The sequence below is a fragment of the Balaenoptera musculus genome, chromosome 13 (genome assembly GCF_009873245.2).
Source record: "Balaenoptera musculus isolate JJ_BM4_2016_0621 chromosome 13, mBalMus1.pri.v3, whole genome shotgun sequence".
NCBI lineage: Eukaryota > Metazoa > Chordata > Mammalia > Artiodactyla > Balaenopteridae > Balaenoptera > Balaenoptera musculus.
Window position 1 is genome coordinate 4532591 of NC_045797.1, and position 16951 is coordinate 4549541.

The 16951-nt window shown below is 43.4% G+C and overlaps 1 protein-coding gene across 1 annotated transcript in view; it reads right to left on the minus strand.

Annotated features, from left to right (window-relative positions):
* Window positions 1-16951, minus strand: part of SLC9A2 (solute carrier family 9 member A2) — an 89182-nt gene that overhangs the window by 16238 nt on the left and 55993 nt on the right. The window contains exons 4-7 of the mRNA XM_036873127.1: window positions 12493-12710; window positions 11857-12059; window positions 2871-2960; window positions 2098-2168 (exon numbers count right to left, since the gene is read on the minus strand). Of these exons, the coding sequence (XP_036729022.1) occupies window positions 2098-2168; window positions 2871-2960; window positions 11857-12059; window positions 12493-12710 (582 nt within the window). The remainder of the gene's footprint in view (window positions 1-2097; window positions 2169-2870; window positions 2961-11856; window positions 12060-12492; window positions 12711-16951) is intronic.

Consider the following 16951-nt stretch of genomic DNA (forward strand, 5'->3'; position numbering starts at 1 on the left):
AAGGGAGAAAGAAGATGGATAAAGGCTTGTCTGTGAAAACAACGGAGAACAAGAGGCAGAAAAGCCTGTATCACAGGCTTGGTGGAGACAAGGAAGGTCCCAGGGACGTAAAACAGGGTAACATTGAAAGTTACGAGGCAGACAGCTAGGGCTCTCTGCTCCACCTCCTGCCTCCCAAAAAGTGCATACTGCCCAAGATAAATGGCCTTTTGTTTCACACTTTCACAATGGAGATTTTAGTTTGCTTTATTTTATTACTATGTGCCCCCATCTGGCTAACTGGGTGCTCTGTCCATACAAACAAAATATTTTTCCTTTAGTTATGAAGTCAGGCTGGATCCAAGGGGCCTTTCTACACTAGTAAACAATGTGGTCAGGCTTGTAAAGGTTGTGCCAGCACTTATGGTCTCTGCAACTCATTACTTAAACCAATGTCTCACACACACACCACACACACACACACACACACACACACACACACACACACACACACCTGTTTGCTGTGTGACGGTTTTGTTGCCTTTATTATATTGCAAAATTTTAAAGGCCCAAGTCTATGGCTTGTACTTTTCATGTACTCCAGTATCATATCAGAACATGTGAGCAAACAGTAAGCACTCAAAAATGCACTTATGTTCAATTACATAAATTGGTAGGTTGGTCAACTTCAGGTAAATCAGCAGTGGGGAAAATCTGTTAGCAAGTTAGAAAAGAAAAAACAAGAGGGTGATAAGGATCTACCAAGTACAGTTTGGAGCCTGTCCATCTCTCTTCAGGGACCAGCTGAAATGCACGCCTTCAAAAGGCTTTCCCAGCCAGTGATGTGTCGGTGAATGTTAACAAATTACTTTCTGAGAAAAAAAGAGGCCCTGATTTGTAGCATCTGTCGGTCCCCTGGCACACTCTCACCATGGCTGATTCAAGTCACCAATGTAGATGGCATTGAACTTAGATCAGGGAGGAGATACACACAGTCAGCTCCCACCAGCCCATGCGAGCTGGCTCCTCCTGCACCCCACTGGCCCTAACCCTGCTGTCGGAATCAACCTTACTTCTTGATCCCGTAAGTCTGTTTTTCAGAATATATTAAAGTGTGCACCTAATTCTGCCTGGCCTGTCTACCTCTTGTATTTCAACTATGAGATCCTTGAAGAGAGGCACTGAATCTTAATTATCATACATATATACATATATGTAAATAGACAGAGAGAGAGATACACATCTAAGTAACTGCACATAATCTTCCAGAGAAGGGTAGCTTTAAAAATATTTGTTATTTTGGCAAGTCTATGTATCTCCTCAGGTGCTCTGGAGTTCTGCATTTGACAAAGCCCCTCAACATGTATGGGACAACAAATAGTAATGGAGCCCCCAGTTTTTAACCAAACAGACTGCATTCCTCGGCCGCCCATATAATTAGTCTGGGTCATACAAGGCCAGGCCATGCAATTCAACTGGAAGAATTGTGTGGAATTTCTGATAACTTTGGTTAGGAGGAAGCTAGTACATATTCTCTGTCTCTTCATTGACTTTGTTCCTGGAATGTGTACACGATGGCTAATGCTGCAGCAGCCATTTTGGTCTAAGAGGCAACCTTGAAAATGGAGGTTCTTGGTGGAATCAACTAGATGGAAGGGTTCTGGAACCCTGAGGAATCTGTGGAGTGTAGCTCATCTATTAAAGGTACATTGCCTACCTGATATTTACATAAGAGACAAGCTTCTATCTTGTTAAAGCTACTATTGTTCCAGGTCTCTATTACAGCTGAACTTTACCTTAAAGGACATACTATGGCACAACAGGAAAGATTTGAAACTCTGAAAAATAACACAAGTCAATATGCCCTGCTTCCGATGGAGCCTTCCTTGCTCCCTGTACTGTCCCAGGCATTTACAAATTGGTTGAACCATGTTTTTATTTTTTCCACCACCTCAAGGCCATACCATTTTTCTTTTTAATACACAGACCATGCCTTGCACAGAGTAAGTGTTCAATAAATATTTGTTGAATTGATTTTCCTGTTCAAAAAAAAAAAATGTCCTGCTTCCAGACTGATTCAGAGCCACGTCATAAATTAATGGCAAAAGGCCTTCTTACTTGTCTCTCCAAAAGTTGTGACCCCAGTGTCCACAAACATCTTCAATCCCGGTCTTCACGTGATCGAAAAACTAAAACAGAAAAAGCAGGCTGATTAATTTTACCTCAAATCAGTCATTTCCATTTCTATTTATAAAAATTAGGAATTTCTATTTACAGAAATTCTAATTCTTATTTCTACTTATATTTGTAAACATTTCATCTGTAGAAATTCTAATTATAGAAATTTCTCTTAATATCAAGCTTAAACTTCAAAGACCCTGACAGTTTTTGCTTTTTGTTTATTTGAATAAACAATAAAACAACAATTCATCTTTGAACAAATTGATGCTTATCATACAATCTTAGGCAATTCATAGATTATTTTTCTCATCATGTATATGTATGGGTGAGTCGCCTTGCTGTGCGCCTGAAACTATCACAACGTTGTTAATCGGATATACTACAATATAAAATAGAAAGTTAAAAAACAATAAAACAGCCTGTTCATAATTTTGGAAAATATGAAATATGGTAATAATTTTCCAGTAGAAACATTTCAGGTTGAAGGAAGTGATACTCCTGTACCCCTGAAGAAGTGTAGCCTCCGTGGGGCTGTGTTCATTCTACCCCCAATTCACGCCCTTCTGGGTCCACCCCCTGCCCTACCCCCCTCACCCTCTGCCAGCTACCTCTTCAGGAAATGAGCCCATGGTGTCAAGCAGCCTGACTTAATCCAATAATTTTCCCTCTGACTATTTAAATTGTTACACTATGGATACATTCACACCTACCCGGCAATGGATTTCCTCACTGACAGCTTGCTGTTTCTTATTGGACCTCTTAACATCAAGGAACTCCACCAGCGGTCGGATAGTTATTCCCTGCACAGAAGAACAAGGGGGGGAGGGGAAACTTCTTGTCAAATTCAAGAATAACTTTTATTCTCCTAAACTTTGATAACTGACAGAAGATACCCTGCCCCCAAGACTTAACACAGCATATGTAACATTTTGTTACTTGTCTTCTTCCTCTCTAACAGCTGGCCTATTTTCAGAGGGCCATGTCCCCAAACCTGCTACCAGAAGCAAAACAGTGGACAGAATGCAAGGAATTTAAAACATAATTCTATGTAATTCTAAGAAAAAGAAAGTAATTCTAAAAAATAATAAAGTATTACCCAGTTCAGAGGAATCACCTACTTGTATTATTCATAGAAAACATCTCAATGATTCATTCATTAATCTATTAAACAATTAAAAAAAATCTATTAAACAATTTTAATTGAGCTTTTATGGCGTACATGTCGGCGGCTCGGGCATTTGGGACACAGGGATGGCTAGTTAAGGACCTCAGCTCAAGGACTTCGTAGTCTCATGAGGAGAAGGATATGCACAAAACCAGTTACAAAGTAGGCACAGGAGGAAGGAGAGAGATATACAGGGAATGGGTCAAGGAAGGCTCTGCAGAAAGGGAACCCTGGATCAGAGTCTTACAAGATGTTGGAAGCAGAACCTAGCAGAGACCTAACAGGAGCACAGGACCAGCCGTGAGAAAGGACCCAGTGTGGGTTTGGGCATGTTCACAGGGCACTTGGGAAACGGAGAGAAACATAAGCTATTTAGTAAACCAGGAAGAGAAAAAAATCCTTAATATAATAAAAAATATCTGCCAGAAATCTCTAGTGAACATCTGACTTAATAATGAAACATTAAAAGCATTTCCATTAGAAGTAGGAACAACACAAGGACACTCCCAACCTGCTGTGCCACAATGCTTGTCCTGGTCAATGAAATAGGAAGAGACAGAGGGGAAAGCATAGATACTGAAAATAGAGTGACAAGGTTTTTGTTGCTCAAGGATGACCTAGTTTTTGTCCTAAAAAATCTACAACAATCTTTTTTCATTTAAAAATAACAAGAGGGCTTCCCTGGTGGCGCAGTGGTTGAGAATCTGCCTGCCAGTGCAGGGGACACGGGTTCGAGCCCTGGTCTGGGAAGATCCCACATGCCGCGGAGCAACTGGGCCCGTGAGCCACAACTACTGAGCCTGCGCGTCTGGAGCCTGTGCTCCGCAACAAGAGAGGCCGCGATAGTGAGAGGCCCACGCACCGCGATGAAGAGTGGCCCCCGCTCGCCGCAACTAGAGAAAGCCCTCGCACAGAAACGAAGACCCAACACAGCCAAAAATAAATAAATAAATAAATTTTAAAAATAACAAGAAAATTTAGTAAAGTGACTAAACATAAAAAGAACATACACAAATCCATCCCATATACTAATTAAAAAAAAAAACCAGAATAAACACCTACAAAATAGCAATGAAACATACATGTATAGTGAGAGAGAGAACGGGAGAGAATATATTTAATACTAGTATATACTACTATATTATATATTATACTATATGGATACTAAATATATATATATACACACACACATACTTTTATACTCTCTACAGAAGTATATAATACAGTATATAATCCTATCATGAAATGCAGAAAAAGCCTTCACAAAGAGAACTGTAAAATGTAATTAAAGGATATTAAAAAGATTTGAGTTTGAAAAAGACACACACAGTTCCTAGATGGGATTAGTTAACAATATTATGATGGCAGTTTTATCTCAATGTATGTGCAATACAATTTCGATAACATATTCCAAAGGATTTTTAAGAAACGTGAATATTTAGAAGTTGAGAAAATGTTCAAAATTAATCTGGAAGAGTAAATGGAACCAGAAAAATTTAGAGAAAGGAGAACAATGGGGAACTAACAGCTCCCAAAACAAACTATCGCTATTATGTTTAAAATTATGTGATACGGGCACTAAAATAGGCCAAGGGAGGAGGGGGTGACAATGCGGGGTCCAGGAAGATCCCCCAGTTTCTTGCCTGGTTGGTCGACGACTGCCACCACTCGGCATGAAGAATTCACGACCAGGAGGGATTACTGGATTTACGGGGAGGGGTGGATATGCTGAGAGACGCTCCCTGACACGACTGATTCCTCGCTCACCTCTCTGCATGTCTTTAAGAATGTTTCTGATAATATAAACTGTGACACACACACATTTTGTAAAGGAGGTCATTAATTTTGTTCCATCAGTCCAGCTTTGGGCATTTTTCAGCTTCACTTTCACTTTCTAAAACATGAATGATTTTGAGCAAGTTTGGCATGAGGCACCTTGTGTTCTAACTTGTAGGTCAGTCTGCCACTCTGAAATAACATAGGAGGTAACAGCCGTTTTCCAATCAACACATATTCTGTAATTTTTAACTTATGTAAATGAAAATAGGTGTCAACATGTGGTTTACAGTGATGGGTGATTTCACTGAGTTTCAGATTCCATGAAGCCTCTAGGTTAATAATAGCTCCAGGAAAAAAAAAAAAAATCAACAAAGTCAGTGCTATTTATAAAATGACACAATGTGTTCTGAGGATACTAAGTGTTGTTTCACATGCTCTTCTCTACCAGGTATTCATTCAGTTAATAATAAGTGAGCGCCTTATATTTGTAAATATAGGACATAAAGGTAAAGATGGGACACGGGGCCTGCCCCAGTCACTAGGCTGATTTCTTCCACTAGACAGATAACCTAGAACAAATAAAATAAAACTGATCTACTACAGGAAGCAAGTGTGGCCCAGAGCCCAGGTCAACTCGAGTTTCTAAAACTACAACATAATTAAGTTTATAATTAATAAAAGTATGGATGAGATGCAATGGCACATCTCATTTAAAAATACATATTTGTACAGATGAACCTATTTGCGGGGCAGGAATAGAGACACAGACATAGAGAAGGGACGTGTGGACACGGTGGGGGGGAAGGAGGGGCGGGATGAATTGGGATATTAGGATTGACATATATACACTACCATGTGTAAAATAGCTAGCTAGTGGGAACCTGCTGTACCCACCAGGAGCTCAGCTCAGCTCGGTGCTCTGTGATGACCTAGATGGGTGGGATGAGGGGGGAGGTCCAAGAGGGAGGGGATATATGTATACACATAGCTGTTTCACTTCATCGTACAGCAGAAACTAACACAACACTGTAAAGCCACTATACCCTGATAAAAAAATAAATTAATTACATTAAATTAAACCCCAAAAAGAAATATTTGTTTAAACAGTTCCTTTTTAATAGTCCCCATTCTCTCTTAGAATTATTTGCAGTTGTCATGCTGTGCTCAAATGGAATTATTTGATAGGTTCTGCCTTACTTTCTCTCCCTCCCTTTGTTCGTTCCTTCCTCAATCCATCTATTTTGGAGGGAGAGTATATGGCATCCGAATGTCATATTAAGTTCCCCAAGCTGGATGTTATATTCTAAGAGTCTGGGTCTCTGGTTGGGGGACACAGGAAAAAAAAAAAAAAAAGGAATACCTTTGAAAATGCACCTTATTTTACCACATTGCAAAATTCCTCATTTTGGTCACCTGGGGAGCAGCCTGACAAGGCTTAGAAAAACAGCTTGTTACCATCCATGTGGGTTAAAAAATAAAGAAACCCCTTCGTTTTCCATCAAACCACTGAAAAACATATTTGCAAAGCACAAGTTAAATTTTCACCCATTCATTTGGCTTTAGCGCAATAAACCCAACACCCCAGAGTCAGGCCTGGCAGAGGGGAGAACTGTTACACAGCAGCCCCGGAAGAATGACCGCGAGGTAAGCTTTCTTTTCTCCCTCCACCATCTCTGCTTTCTGCCCACCCCCACCCTTCTGCTCCCAGTAAAGTGAGAAAGAAAAAGGCACTGCTGCCTGATTAAAGAAGGAGCATCTTTGGGTCTGTTCTTTTGGAAGAAAATGATTTCTTTCATTTTTGTTTTTTTGCAATTAAATTTTGCAAAAAACAAAGGGGAGGGGTGAGGGCAGGGGGGTGGGGAACGCCTTTCTATTTCTTTGCTGATTGAACAGGCAATTTCCAGAAAGAAGAAACTGTTTGAAGAAACTGTTTTCATTCATTAAAAAATATTACTCTCATTGCTATGCTATCCTGTATAAGGCTTTTTCACATTCCAAACTTGACCACAGAGATCATAAATCTGGTTGGGCACACAGTGTTTATTTTAGAATGGGGTAAATGGGATGAGAACCATAAAAGTATTCAAGGAAGAGCTTGTCACCTTGCAAGTAGGGTGACATGCAGACACATCAGTTTCGGACAATGACTTAACAGCAGATTACAGCACTAATCTAGGATGGAGGCAAAAAGAGGCTCCGCCCTTGGAATTCCAGTCAACCCGGCTCCCTGATGAACTTCTCCTTAACTACTCAATGAATTTCCAGAATTGTGAGGATCTGCCCTATAATTATAGGGACTAACTGAATAATAATAATTGGGCTCTGAAATACATTGAAAGGAATTAAGTTTTTCTTTCTGCTATTATCATTTTACTTAATGTTATAATGCAAACAGAGCAAATCATCAGGTTAAAACCTTGCATCAGGTATTGTGTTTACATACATATTTCCTCTCTACTGCCTGGGAGGGAGGTACCATGGTTCAGATCTTACAGCAAAGCAAACTGAGGCTCACAGATCCTATTAAGAGCTGGGCCAGAACACTAACCCAGAACAGCCTACTCCAATGTCTGTGCTTTCTACTGCTGGATTCTACCCTGCCTCAATCTTGAATATCATTTTAAAACAAGAGAGATAGCTTATATTTTCTATATCATTACCAATCTTATTTATATGACAATGAACAGACACGTCCAAGGAATCAGAATCGTTTACTCATTCACTATTCTCCAAGCAAGACTGTTTTCCAGGAAGATGTTAATGGCTTCATCAAGAGACTACTTTCTCTAATTATCAACGTGATTCAAGGAACGTTAAAATTCTCATTATAAATCTTAGTATCAAATAATAAGCCACGCGTCACAGGAAATTCTGCTTTAGAAGATGGTGCTAACTCAAGAGTATCAGGATGGAAGTATTAAAATATTTCCTACAAGAAATATTAAAATAAGAGGGAAAGGCATTTTAATGTTTAATGATAGGTCCATCAACATAAAAGTTGTCATTTGGAGAAGAATGCATCGCTATTGATCAGAAGGCAAAATTGTATGCATGGATGATAATTAGTTATTTCTACTATGTTTGGAACCCACTAAGTCTCTCCTCCCAGGCTCCTTTCCCCGAGTCCCCTAATAATGGATGTATTCTGGAAAAAAGAACCTTTCTGAAGGCAGCGTGTGTGTGTTTGTGTGTTTGTGCATGTGTGTGTTCATCGTCTCCTAAAGACCAGTGGGGGATAGGAAATGGGAGGGAAAGAGGTCAGGTCAAGGACCCAAGTGATAGCCATTAGTCTCCAGTCTTTGCACACAAAGGGGGGATAGGGCAGACAACAGCGAAGGGAAGGGAACAGGAGGCGTGGGACCACACAATTCCTCTTCCCATGGGCGTCACAGTGCGTGTCGCAGGGTCATCCTTAAACCTAATCAGGACAGAAGACTGTCCACGGGGCATGCTTGCAGATGCCGAATACTGACCCCCAAAAAATCTCCATCACTGAAGGGTTAACTTGATACGTTACCATACCAAACAGAGCCAACACAACTATTTTGTTTGTTGCCACTACTCTTTTTAATTTGTTGCATTAAAAACTTTCTTGGGGCTTCCCTGGTGGCGCAGTGGTTGAGAATCTGCCTGCTAATGCAGGGGACACGGGTTCGAGCCCTGGTCCGGGAAGATCCCACATGCCGCGGAGCAGCTGGGCCCGTGAGCCACAATTACTGAGCCTGCGCGTCTGGAGCCTGTGCTCCGCAACAAGAGAGGCCGTGACAGTGAGAGGCCCGCGCACTGCGATGAAGAGTGGCCCCCGCTTGCCGCAACTAGAGAAAGCCCTCGTACAGAAACGAAGACCCAACACAGCCAAAAATAAATAAATAAATAAATAAACTAGGTGTTAAAAAAAAAAAAGAGTGAAAAGAGCAATTTATTAAAAAAAAAAACTTTCTTAATCAGTGTTAACTATTGATGTACACAGTGTTCATCCAAAGTGGGTGTGCAGTCTTCTAATATGGGGAATCAAAACTTCGCTTAGACCTTACGCCTGAGTTACGATTCCAAAACGCCAAAATACGAAGAGTGTAAAAATGACACCTTATATTAACCACCTGTACGCATACATTCAATGAACAACAGTATACATTTATTGTAATATTTTTCTTTTTCCTATGTGATGTTTGTTCTGAATGCAGAAGTGCAATGTTATGTCTGTCGAATCTAATAACTAAACAACCTGAGCTTGCATTTTGCGTGTCCTCTCTGGAATTACATCTTTTTATTCAGTCTTTTTTTAAATCTCACTTTACAAGGCATAGACCCATGGGGTTGGGGGCACGGGGCTGGTTTTACACTACGGATATTTGTGTAGACATACGGCCGATGGATTCATCTCCAAACGACCTGGTTCTTAGTTGCTCTAGACTGACATGCTTCTATTTTTGTATTTGATACTCAGATGTGACACCTTGATCTCTGAGAGCCTGGAGAAGAGTCCAGAGCATTGACTCAGGCTGGGCAGGGCTTTCTGTGGGGCGTAAGGACAGGGCAGCTGGCTTGGGAAGAGGCAGAGAGTGACTCCCAGGCCTGACTTGTCCCCCTCAAGCACTCTGCCCTAGGCTGCTCCTGAGACATTAAAGCACTCAAGGCAAAATGGATTCACTTCCTTTTTCAAATTCTTTCCCATTTGGGTTTTTACATAATATTGAGCAGAGTTTGAAAAACAATTTGTGTCATTAACGCGGGGCACTTGTTATACTATCCTCTTTACACTTAACGTATGTTTGAAAATTTTCCTTAATGAAGTTTCTAAAATGTCAAAAAAATAAAAAAGAAGAACAGGCAAATGAGCAAGCACATTATTGGTTGCCAGGGGTTGGGCGAAGGGAAGGGAGGAGAGTGACTGCCTAATGGGTATGGGATTTCCATTTGGGGTTATGAAAAAGTTCTGGAGTTAGATGGTCATGATGGTTGCTCAACATTGTAAATGTATTTAATGTCAATGAATTGTACCCTTTAAAACTGTTACAATGGTAAGTTTTATGTTATGTGTATTTTACCACAATAAAAAAAACTGGGTTGAAAAAAATAAAGAATAGAGACATGTATATGCAGAACTGAATCACTTTGCTGCACCCCTGAAACTAACACAACATTGTTAATCATCTCTACTCCAATATAAAATGAAAAGTTAAAAAAAATGGATTCCCTTCACAACGCTGCCTCAGACGTGTGAGACTAGCTAATCGGATGCTTGTTCCAAGGTTCCTGCAAACACACAGTGAAAAGATGAAGGCAGGGAATCTGCTTAATCTCTCCACCCCTGGGGCGCCGTCTCCCTGCGTTGAGAAACTCAAACCAACCTGGGATGCTTGAACCAAACTAGTATGTGTCCCTCTAACTGGAACTATCCCTAACCGTAACCGGGTAATACTGTCTTCTCTCTCGGGGGTGGTCAGCAGAGCGCCCCGCAGTTCTGAGCTTGCCTCTGGAGTCGGGGTCCCGGGCTCACCCCCAGCCTCCATCATTCACCAGCCTCTGCCCCTTCTCGCCATCTTGCCTGATCACTGCTCTGGGTCCCACACTGCCTTTCCCACTCGTACCCTTTCCTCTCAACAGCCTCTTCTCACAGCGGCCAGGGGCTCCTTTTACCAAGTAAGACGCATCACGCTTCTGCCCCAAACTTGGATGCTTCCATTTCACCTGGAGAGGAGCCAACGTCCTGACACTGGCCCGACGACCCCTGCTGGTCCCCGCCAGTCCCACGTGACCTAGGACTCCTCCGGACTCTCCCTCACCTCCTCTGTCCCAAACCACACTGCCCTCCAGCTGCCACGTGGGCCACGTACACACCGCCTCCAGACCTTTGTCTTTAGTCCCATTTGCCTGGAATGTTCTTCGGCTCAGCTAATCCTTTTACCCCCCTGCAAACCTTTACTCAAGCACGTTTTTCACCGTGGCCTTCCGCGACTCTTCCATCCAGAATTGTAACCGTACTCCACCCTCACCAGGCCTGAGCCCTACAACTTCCTACTGTCCAGCGTCTCTCACCCTCTAACAGACTCTAATTCCCTCACTTACTCTGTTTACTCTCACTGGAATGGAGGCTTTGCAGGGTCGGGGATATTTCTGGGTTTTGTTCACTCTTGGATCCTAAGCACCCAGAGCCATTGTCGGGCACACAGGGGAGCCCCAGACGTAATTTCTAAAGGACGATCTGCAGAACAGAATCCCCTAAGGGCTGGATAATTAACTTCAAGGGGCTGATTAACTTGCAAAGTCAGGATCTTGACCCAGACCCACGCCCTCCTACCACAGCTCTCCACCTCCCCATATTAAATGTGTAGTCACCCCTCCCATCGTTTCAAGGGACGCACAGCTCAGCAGTGAACCCATGTCAAAGAGCTGCTGGGAGGTCATCGCACAACCAGCATTTAACGAGCACATTTACTAGGTCAGAGAGGAAGACAAATGCCGAGGATTAGCAAGTGCAGCTCATAAATTTCCAGGAGGGAGCTCGGCTCACACAGCTGAGTTTCCTTAAATAGTAATTCTTCTGTGTCAGCCAAGTGACCAAATTGGACTCGCTCAGGCCCCTGCACAATCCAGTGACGTGAGGAAACACCATTTTCCCTCGTGTCCTAACTACCTAAGCCTCAAGATACCTTGGCATCATGTAAAAGGAGTTCACGATGATCACCTGAGTGACCTTGGTTCCTCCTGATAAAGGGAGAGACTTTGCTGGGAGACTGAGCTCTACTCACCAGGATGAAGACAGTGAAGAATATGACCACTATCGCCGCCGTGATGAACAGCTTTTTCCGGGGAAACACGGCAGCAGGAAGGAGAAACACCAGCGCGAAGCAGATGGCCCCGCGGAGCCCACCGTAGGCAATGATGAACTGGTCCTTGAAGGTCAGGGGAATCGTCCGGAACCAGTTAATGACCTGAGTCAGGACAAAGACACCTGAGAAGAAAAACAAAACCAAAGGAAACAGACTGTGTGAGGCCAGGACACAGGAACGTGAAGACGCATTTTCTGGGCTTCTGTTTCAGGACAAAGTATTTCAGAACAGGTCCCTTTCCTACCATCCTGCCCGCATTCCTCCTCCTGGCTCGCATCACTGGGCTCTTGGAATCAGAGACGCCAAGAGAGGTTAATTCCACTTAAAGCAAACGCGTGAAGATACTCCGGGGAGGAAAGAGTATGTCAGGATGAGGGGAGAGGAGGAGAAGGAGGAGAAGGGAGAGGCCGTGGAGAGTGAGGAGGTGGAGGAAGGAGATAAGAAAGACAAGAGCCCAAGACGAAGAAGAGAAGCAGTGGTAGCAGCGACAAAGGGAAGGGGCCATCTCTCCACGCGCGACACCCAGCGCTCACGCAGGAGACACGTGCTCATTACCCAGCGCCCTCCAGATCAGGCAGAAGGCCAGGGTGAAGCAGACGAAGGCCCAGTTCCACTCGTGGTTCTTCCCGACGGTGGACACGCCCATGAAGATGAAGATCAGGGTCTCGCTGACGCTGCTCAACATCTTCATGAAATACTTGATGGTCGTGTAGGATTTCTGAGACACGTTTTCTTCCACGTACTTATTCATGGTCATTGCGCAAGCTGTGATTCTACAAGAAGAGAGGCAGCCTCAATTGAAACAGGACGAGGGTCCCAATCAGAACATGAGTCAGCACTTAGCTAAATGGTGGCTCGACCCTTCCACCCGCGCCTACAGCACCATTGACTGATTTTTGTAAGTGAATGTGATTTGCATCCTTGGAAACCCTACTGTCTCTGGAGGTCTTCGTCGATACCCATGGCCTCAACTGCCCGGCTCTACACAGCTTTCCAGCCTGGGGATGTGGACTTAGGCACCATCACCTATACTGCCAGTATCACAAATATAGACAAACAAGTCCATAATAAACTCAAAACCCATCATCTTCCTATAAAGCCAGTTCCATCTCCTCTATTCCTTTAGGGCCCCAAATGCTAAGCTATCGCTTAAAATCCTAAGCTTGAAACTAGGGTCACATTGGAATTCTCTCTGCATCTCCTTGCTGTCCCCCTCACCATCTTACTGGTCACCAATTGTTTTCTAACCCTCATCCTGAATCTCTTGGACCCACCCACTCTTTTTTACCCCGACGCCTTAGTTCCAGGTCTCATTTCTACTTATCTACGACATCCACTTCTGGGAAATTCAAAACGTATTCACAGGTTCTGAAAATTCCTAGTGGAAAGAAACAGTTTTGCTTGTTTTCCCAGCACTTCCAAAACTCTGGGACCACACAGCTCTTCATGTCCCTTTCCCTTGACATCTATTATTTTTTTAACTTTTTATTTTATATTGGAACATAGTTGATTAACAACGTTGTGTTAGTTTCAGGTGTACAGAGAAGTGATTCAGTTATACATATATATATGTATCTATTCTTTTTCAAATTCTCTTCCCATATAGGTTGTTATAGAATATCGAGCAGAGTTCCCTGTGCTATACAGTAGGTCCTTGTTGGTTATCGATTTTAAATATAGTAGTGTGTGAGCTTCCCTGGTGGTGCAGTGGTTAAGAATCTGCCTGCCAATGCAGGGGACACAGGTTCGAGCCCTGGTCCGGGAAGATCCCACATACCACGGAGCAGCTAAGCCCGTGCACCACAACTACTGAGCCTGCACTCTAGAGCCCGCAAGCCACCAACTACTGAGCCCGCGTGCCACAACTACTGAAGCCCGTGCACCTAGAGCCCATGCTCCGCAACAGGAGAAGCTACCGCAATGAGAAGCCCGCGCACTGCAATGAAGAGTAGCCCCTGCTCGCCGCAACTAGATAAAAGCCCGTGAGCAGCAACGAAGACCCAAGGCAGCCAAAAATAAATAAATAAATTTATAAAAAATAAGTAAATATAGTAGAATGTACATGTCAATCCCAAACTCCCTAACTATCCCTTCCCCCACCCTTCCCCCCGTAACCGTAAGTTCCTTCTCTAAGTCTGAGTCTGTTTCTGTTTTGTAAATAAATTCACTTATCATTTTTTTTCAGATTCTGCATATAAGCAATATCATGCGATAGTTGTCCTTTTCTGTCTGACTTCACTCAGTATGATAATCTCTACGTCCATTCACATTGCTGCAAATGGCATTATTTCATTCTTTTTGATGGCTGAGTAATATTCCATTGTCTATATGTACCACATCTATTATAATACCACACCTCTGCACAGTCTGGGGAAGGAAGGGCTCAGGATGCAGCCCAGACTCCTAGGTTGGACGCCCGAAGCTCTGCACACTCTCCCCTCAGTGACAATTCCAGGTCCCCCGACCCCCAACCCTCTCTCCACTGAGCACCCAGCACATGCTCAATGGTCTGTAATTTCCCAAAGGGGCCCTGCTCTGTGCTGTCTTCTTGGCTGGAATGTACCCCTGGCCAACTCAAAGGCCACCCACAGGGGGAAATTTAGTATGAGCTGGGTGATAGCTCATACCAGCCTCCCTCTAAGGAGACACAGTTACTAGAAATTACCAAAAAGGCATCATTATCCAAGGGTGCTGTAGAATGAAACAGGACAGAGTCTGAGTGAGCCACCCACCTTCCACTGAGCGATAACTGTGCCATGAGCTAACCGCTGGTCATGATCTGTGAAGTTTCCCACCTTCTCAGAGCTCTAGAGCTGCAATGACCCTACGAGCTTTCCCCCAACCCCCTTCAACCACTGCACTTAGTCTCCCTTACCCTGAGATGTCTGATGTTTTACCAAAATCTTCCTACTGTGAGCATAAGGATAAGTAGAAGAATGAAAATCTAAGGGCCTTCTGAGTTGAGACCTAAACAGGTAACCATGAATATATCTCACTGCAAGGAACAGACCTGTTCCTTCCATAGAAAACATGTATATCTATTCTGTGCCCCCTACGAAAACAAAACAAAGACCCCACCAAGCCAAGGACCATGCGTTTAGCCTCAACGTCCCTGCCCACAGATTGAGCAGGTATTTCTTTCCGATTTATATGAGTGAGGAATGCATAATTCCTGTGGCTCCTCAAACAAAGAGAACCTTATTAAATGGGCCAGTAAAATTCAGCAGCACAAACACACAGCAGAACCTGTGAAGAGCTGAGGGCTTATCTAATAAGAGTCCATGTCTACAGAGCCTCCACTCTGCCAGGGACGGTGCAAACGCTTCGTATGAGTTATGTCAGTCAACCTCCTCACAAGCCTCTGAGGCAAGTGCTGTCATGGTTCCCATTTTACGGATGAGAGAACAAAGGCAGACAGAGGTCCAGTGACTCAAGGTCACACAACTAATTGATGGTGGTGCCAGGATTTTAACCCAGGCAGTCTGACTCAAAGCCAGCGCTGTTAGGGACCTACCTCTCGCTCTTCCTGAGCTCTCAGTGAGCTCGATTATCCCTGATAAAAGTGAGGTCCTCCTCCCCTGCCAGGCCCGTGTGCATCCTTTCCCAAGCACAAGCCTCTTTCATTGGTTTCCTATGGCTGTGGTATTAGCAAATACTTAGTGGCTTAACAATAACACAAGTTTATCACCTTACACTTCCAGAGGTCATAAGTCCAAAATCATTTTCATTCTCTTCTTGACCTGGGGCTAACGTCAAGGTGCTGACAGGACTGTGTTACTTCAGGAGGCTCTAGGGGAGAATCAGTTCCTTGCCTTTTCTACTTTCTGGAGGCTTCTCACATTCCGTGGCTCGTGGCCACGTCATGCCGACCTCTGCCTGCCTGGTCCCATCTCCTCTGACTCTGACCCTCCTGCCTTCCTCTCATAAGGGACCCCTGTGATTTCATCCAGCCCACCCGGATAATCCACTGTTCTCTCCCCATCTCAAGACCCTAACTTGATCACATTGGCGAAGTCCCCTCTGCCATGCAGGGAAACATATCTGCAGGTTCTGCGGACTTAGACCTTTGGGGGCCATCGCTCAGCTGGCCACAGTGTTATTGGCACTCACCTCCCTTGTGTGGTGGCCACGACCAAGGGCACGTCCCCCATGGGCGTGGCCAGGGCTGCTTACATGTGCCTGGTGACCGAAGCTAGGGGGAGCTCTGTCACACTGGCCTGACATGAAAGCCTGGACCCTCCCCCAGCACAGCGGGCAGTACACACTGCGGACCAGAGTGGCAGGTGGCATCACTGCCAGCACCACCTGAATATAAACCACTCGTTTACGGCATTTCTGAACATTTTCATCTTTCATATTTTGGCTCAATTTTTTTAAATCAGACTTTAAAAAGTAAAAGTTGCCCAATACTAAGTAATGAGGGCAAAAGCCAGAAGAATCTGAATCATACTATGTTTTATGAAGAAAAGACACATACACAGCAGCACACACTAATGAACCTTCTTAAATGTTGCCAAGTTGAAAGTCTGTAACAAAACCAATAAGGGCCATCATTCCTTCTTGAATTCTCTTATCCCGTGCAGAAGATGCTTTAAAATGGTTTGACTATTAAGCATTTAAACTTAAAGACAAATATGGAGAATGATAAACACCGAAGTACCTACCACCCAGCTTTTTCCAATCACTTTTACTTTTAACAATAAAGCATCAGCTATAGAGTTGAAACCCCTACATTTCTCATACCAACCCTATTTCCCTCTGTCCCTCTTGGATTTTGATTTTTTGTTTATCATTCAAAAAGTGATTGTTAAAAGGCTAAAGAAAGTTGCTCTTGTGTATGTGCTAATTATTTCCCTCTGAGATCACGTTCACATCATTCACTGGGAAAAATACAAACCATACAGGCAAAATGTAATCTTCAGCTCGTTAAATGAGCAATTAAACAAAAATTTCTATTCAGAAATTATTGAAAACTATAGCTTTGATGTAGGAATAAAAAAATATATGAGGGCTT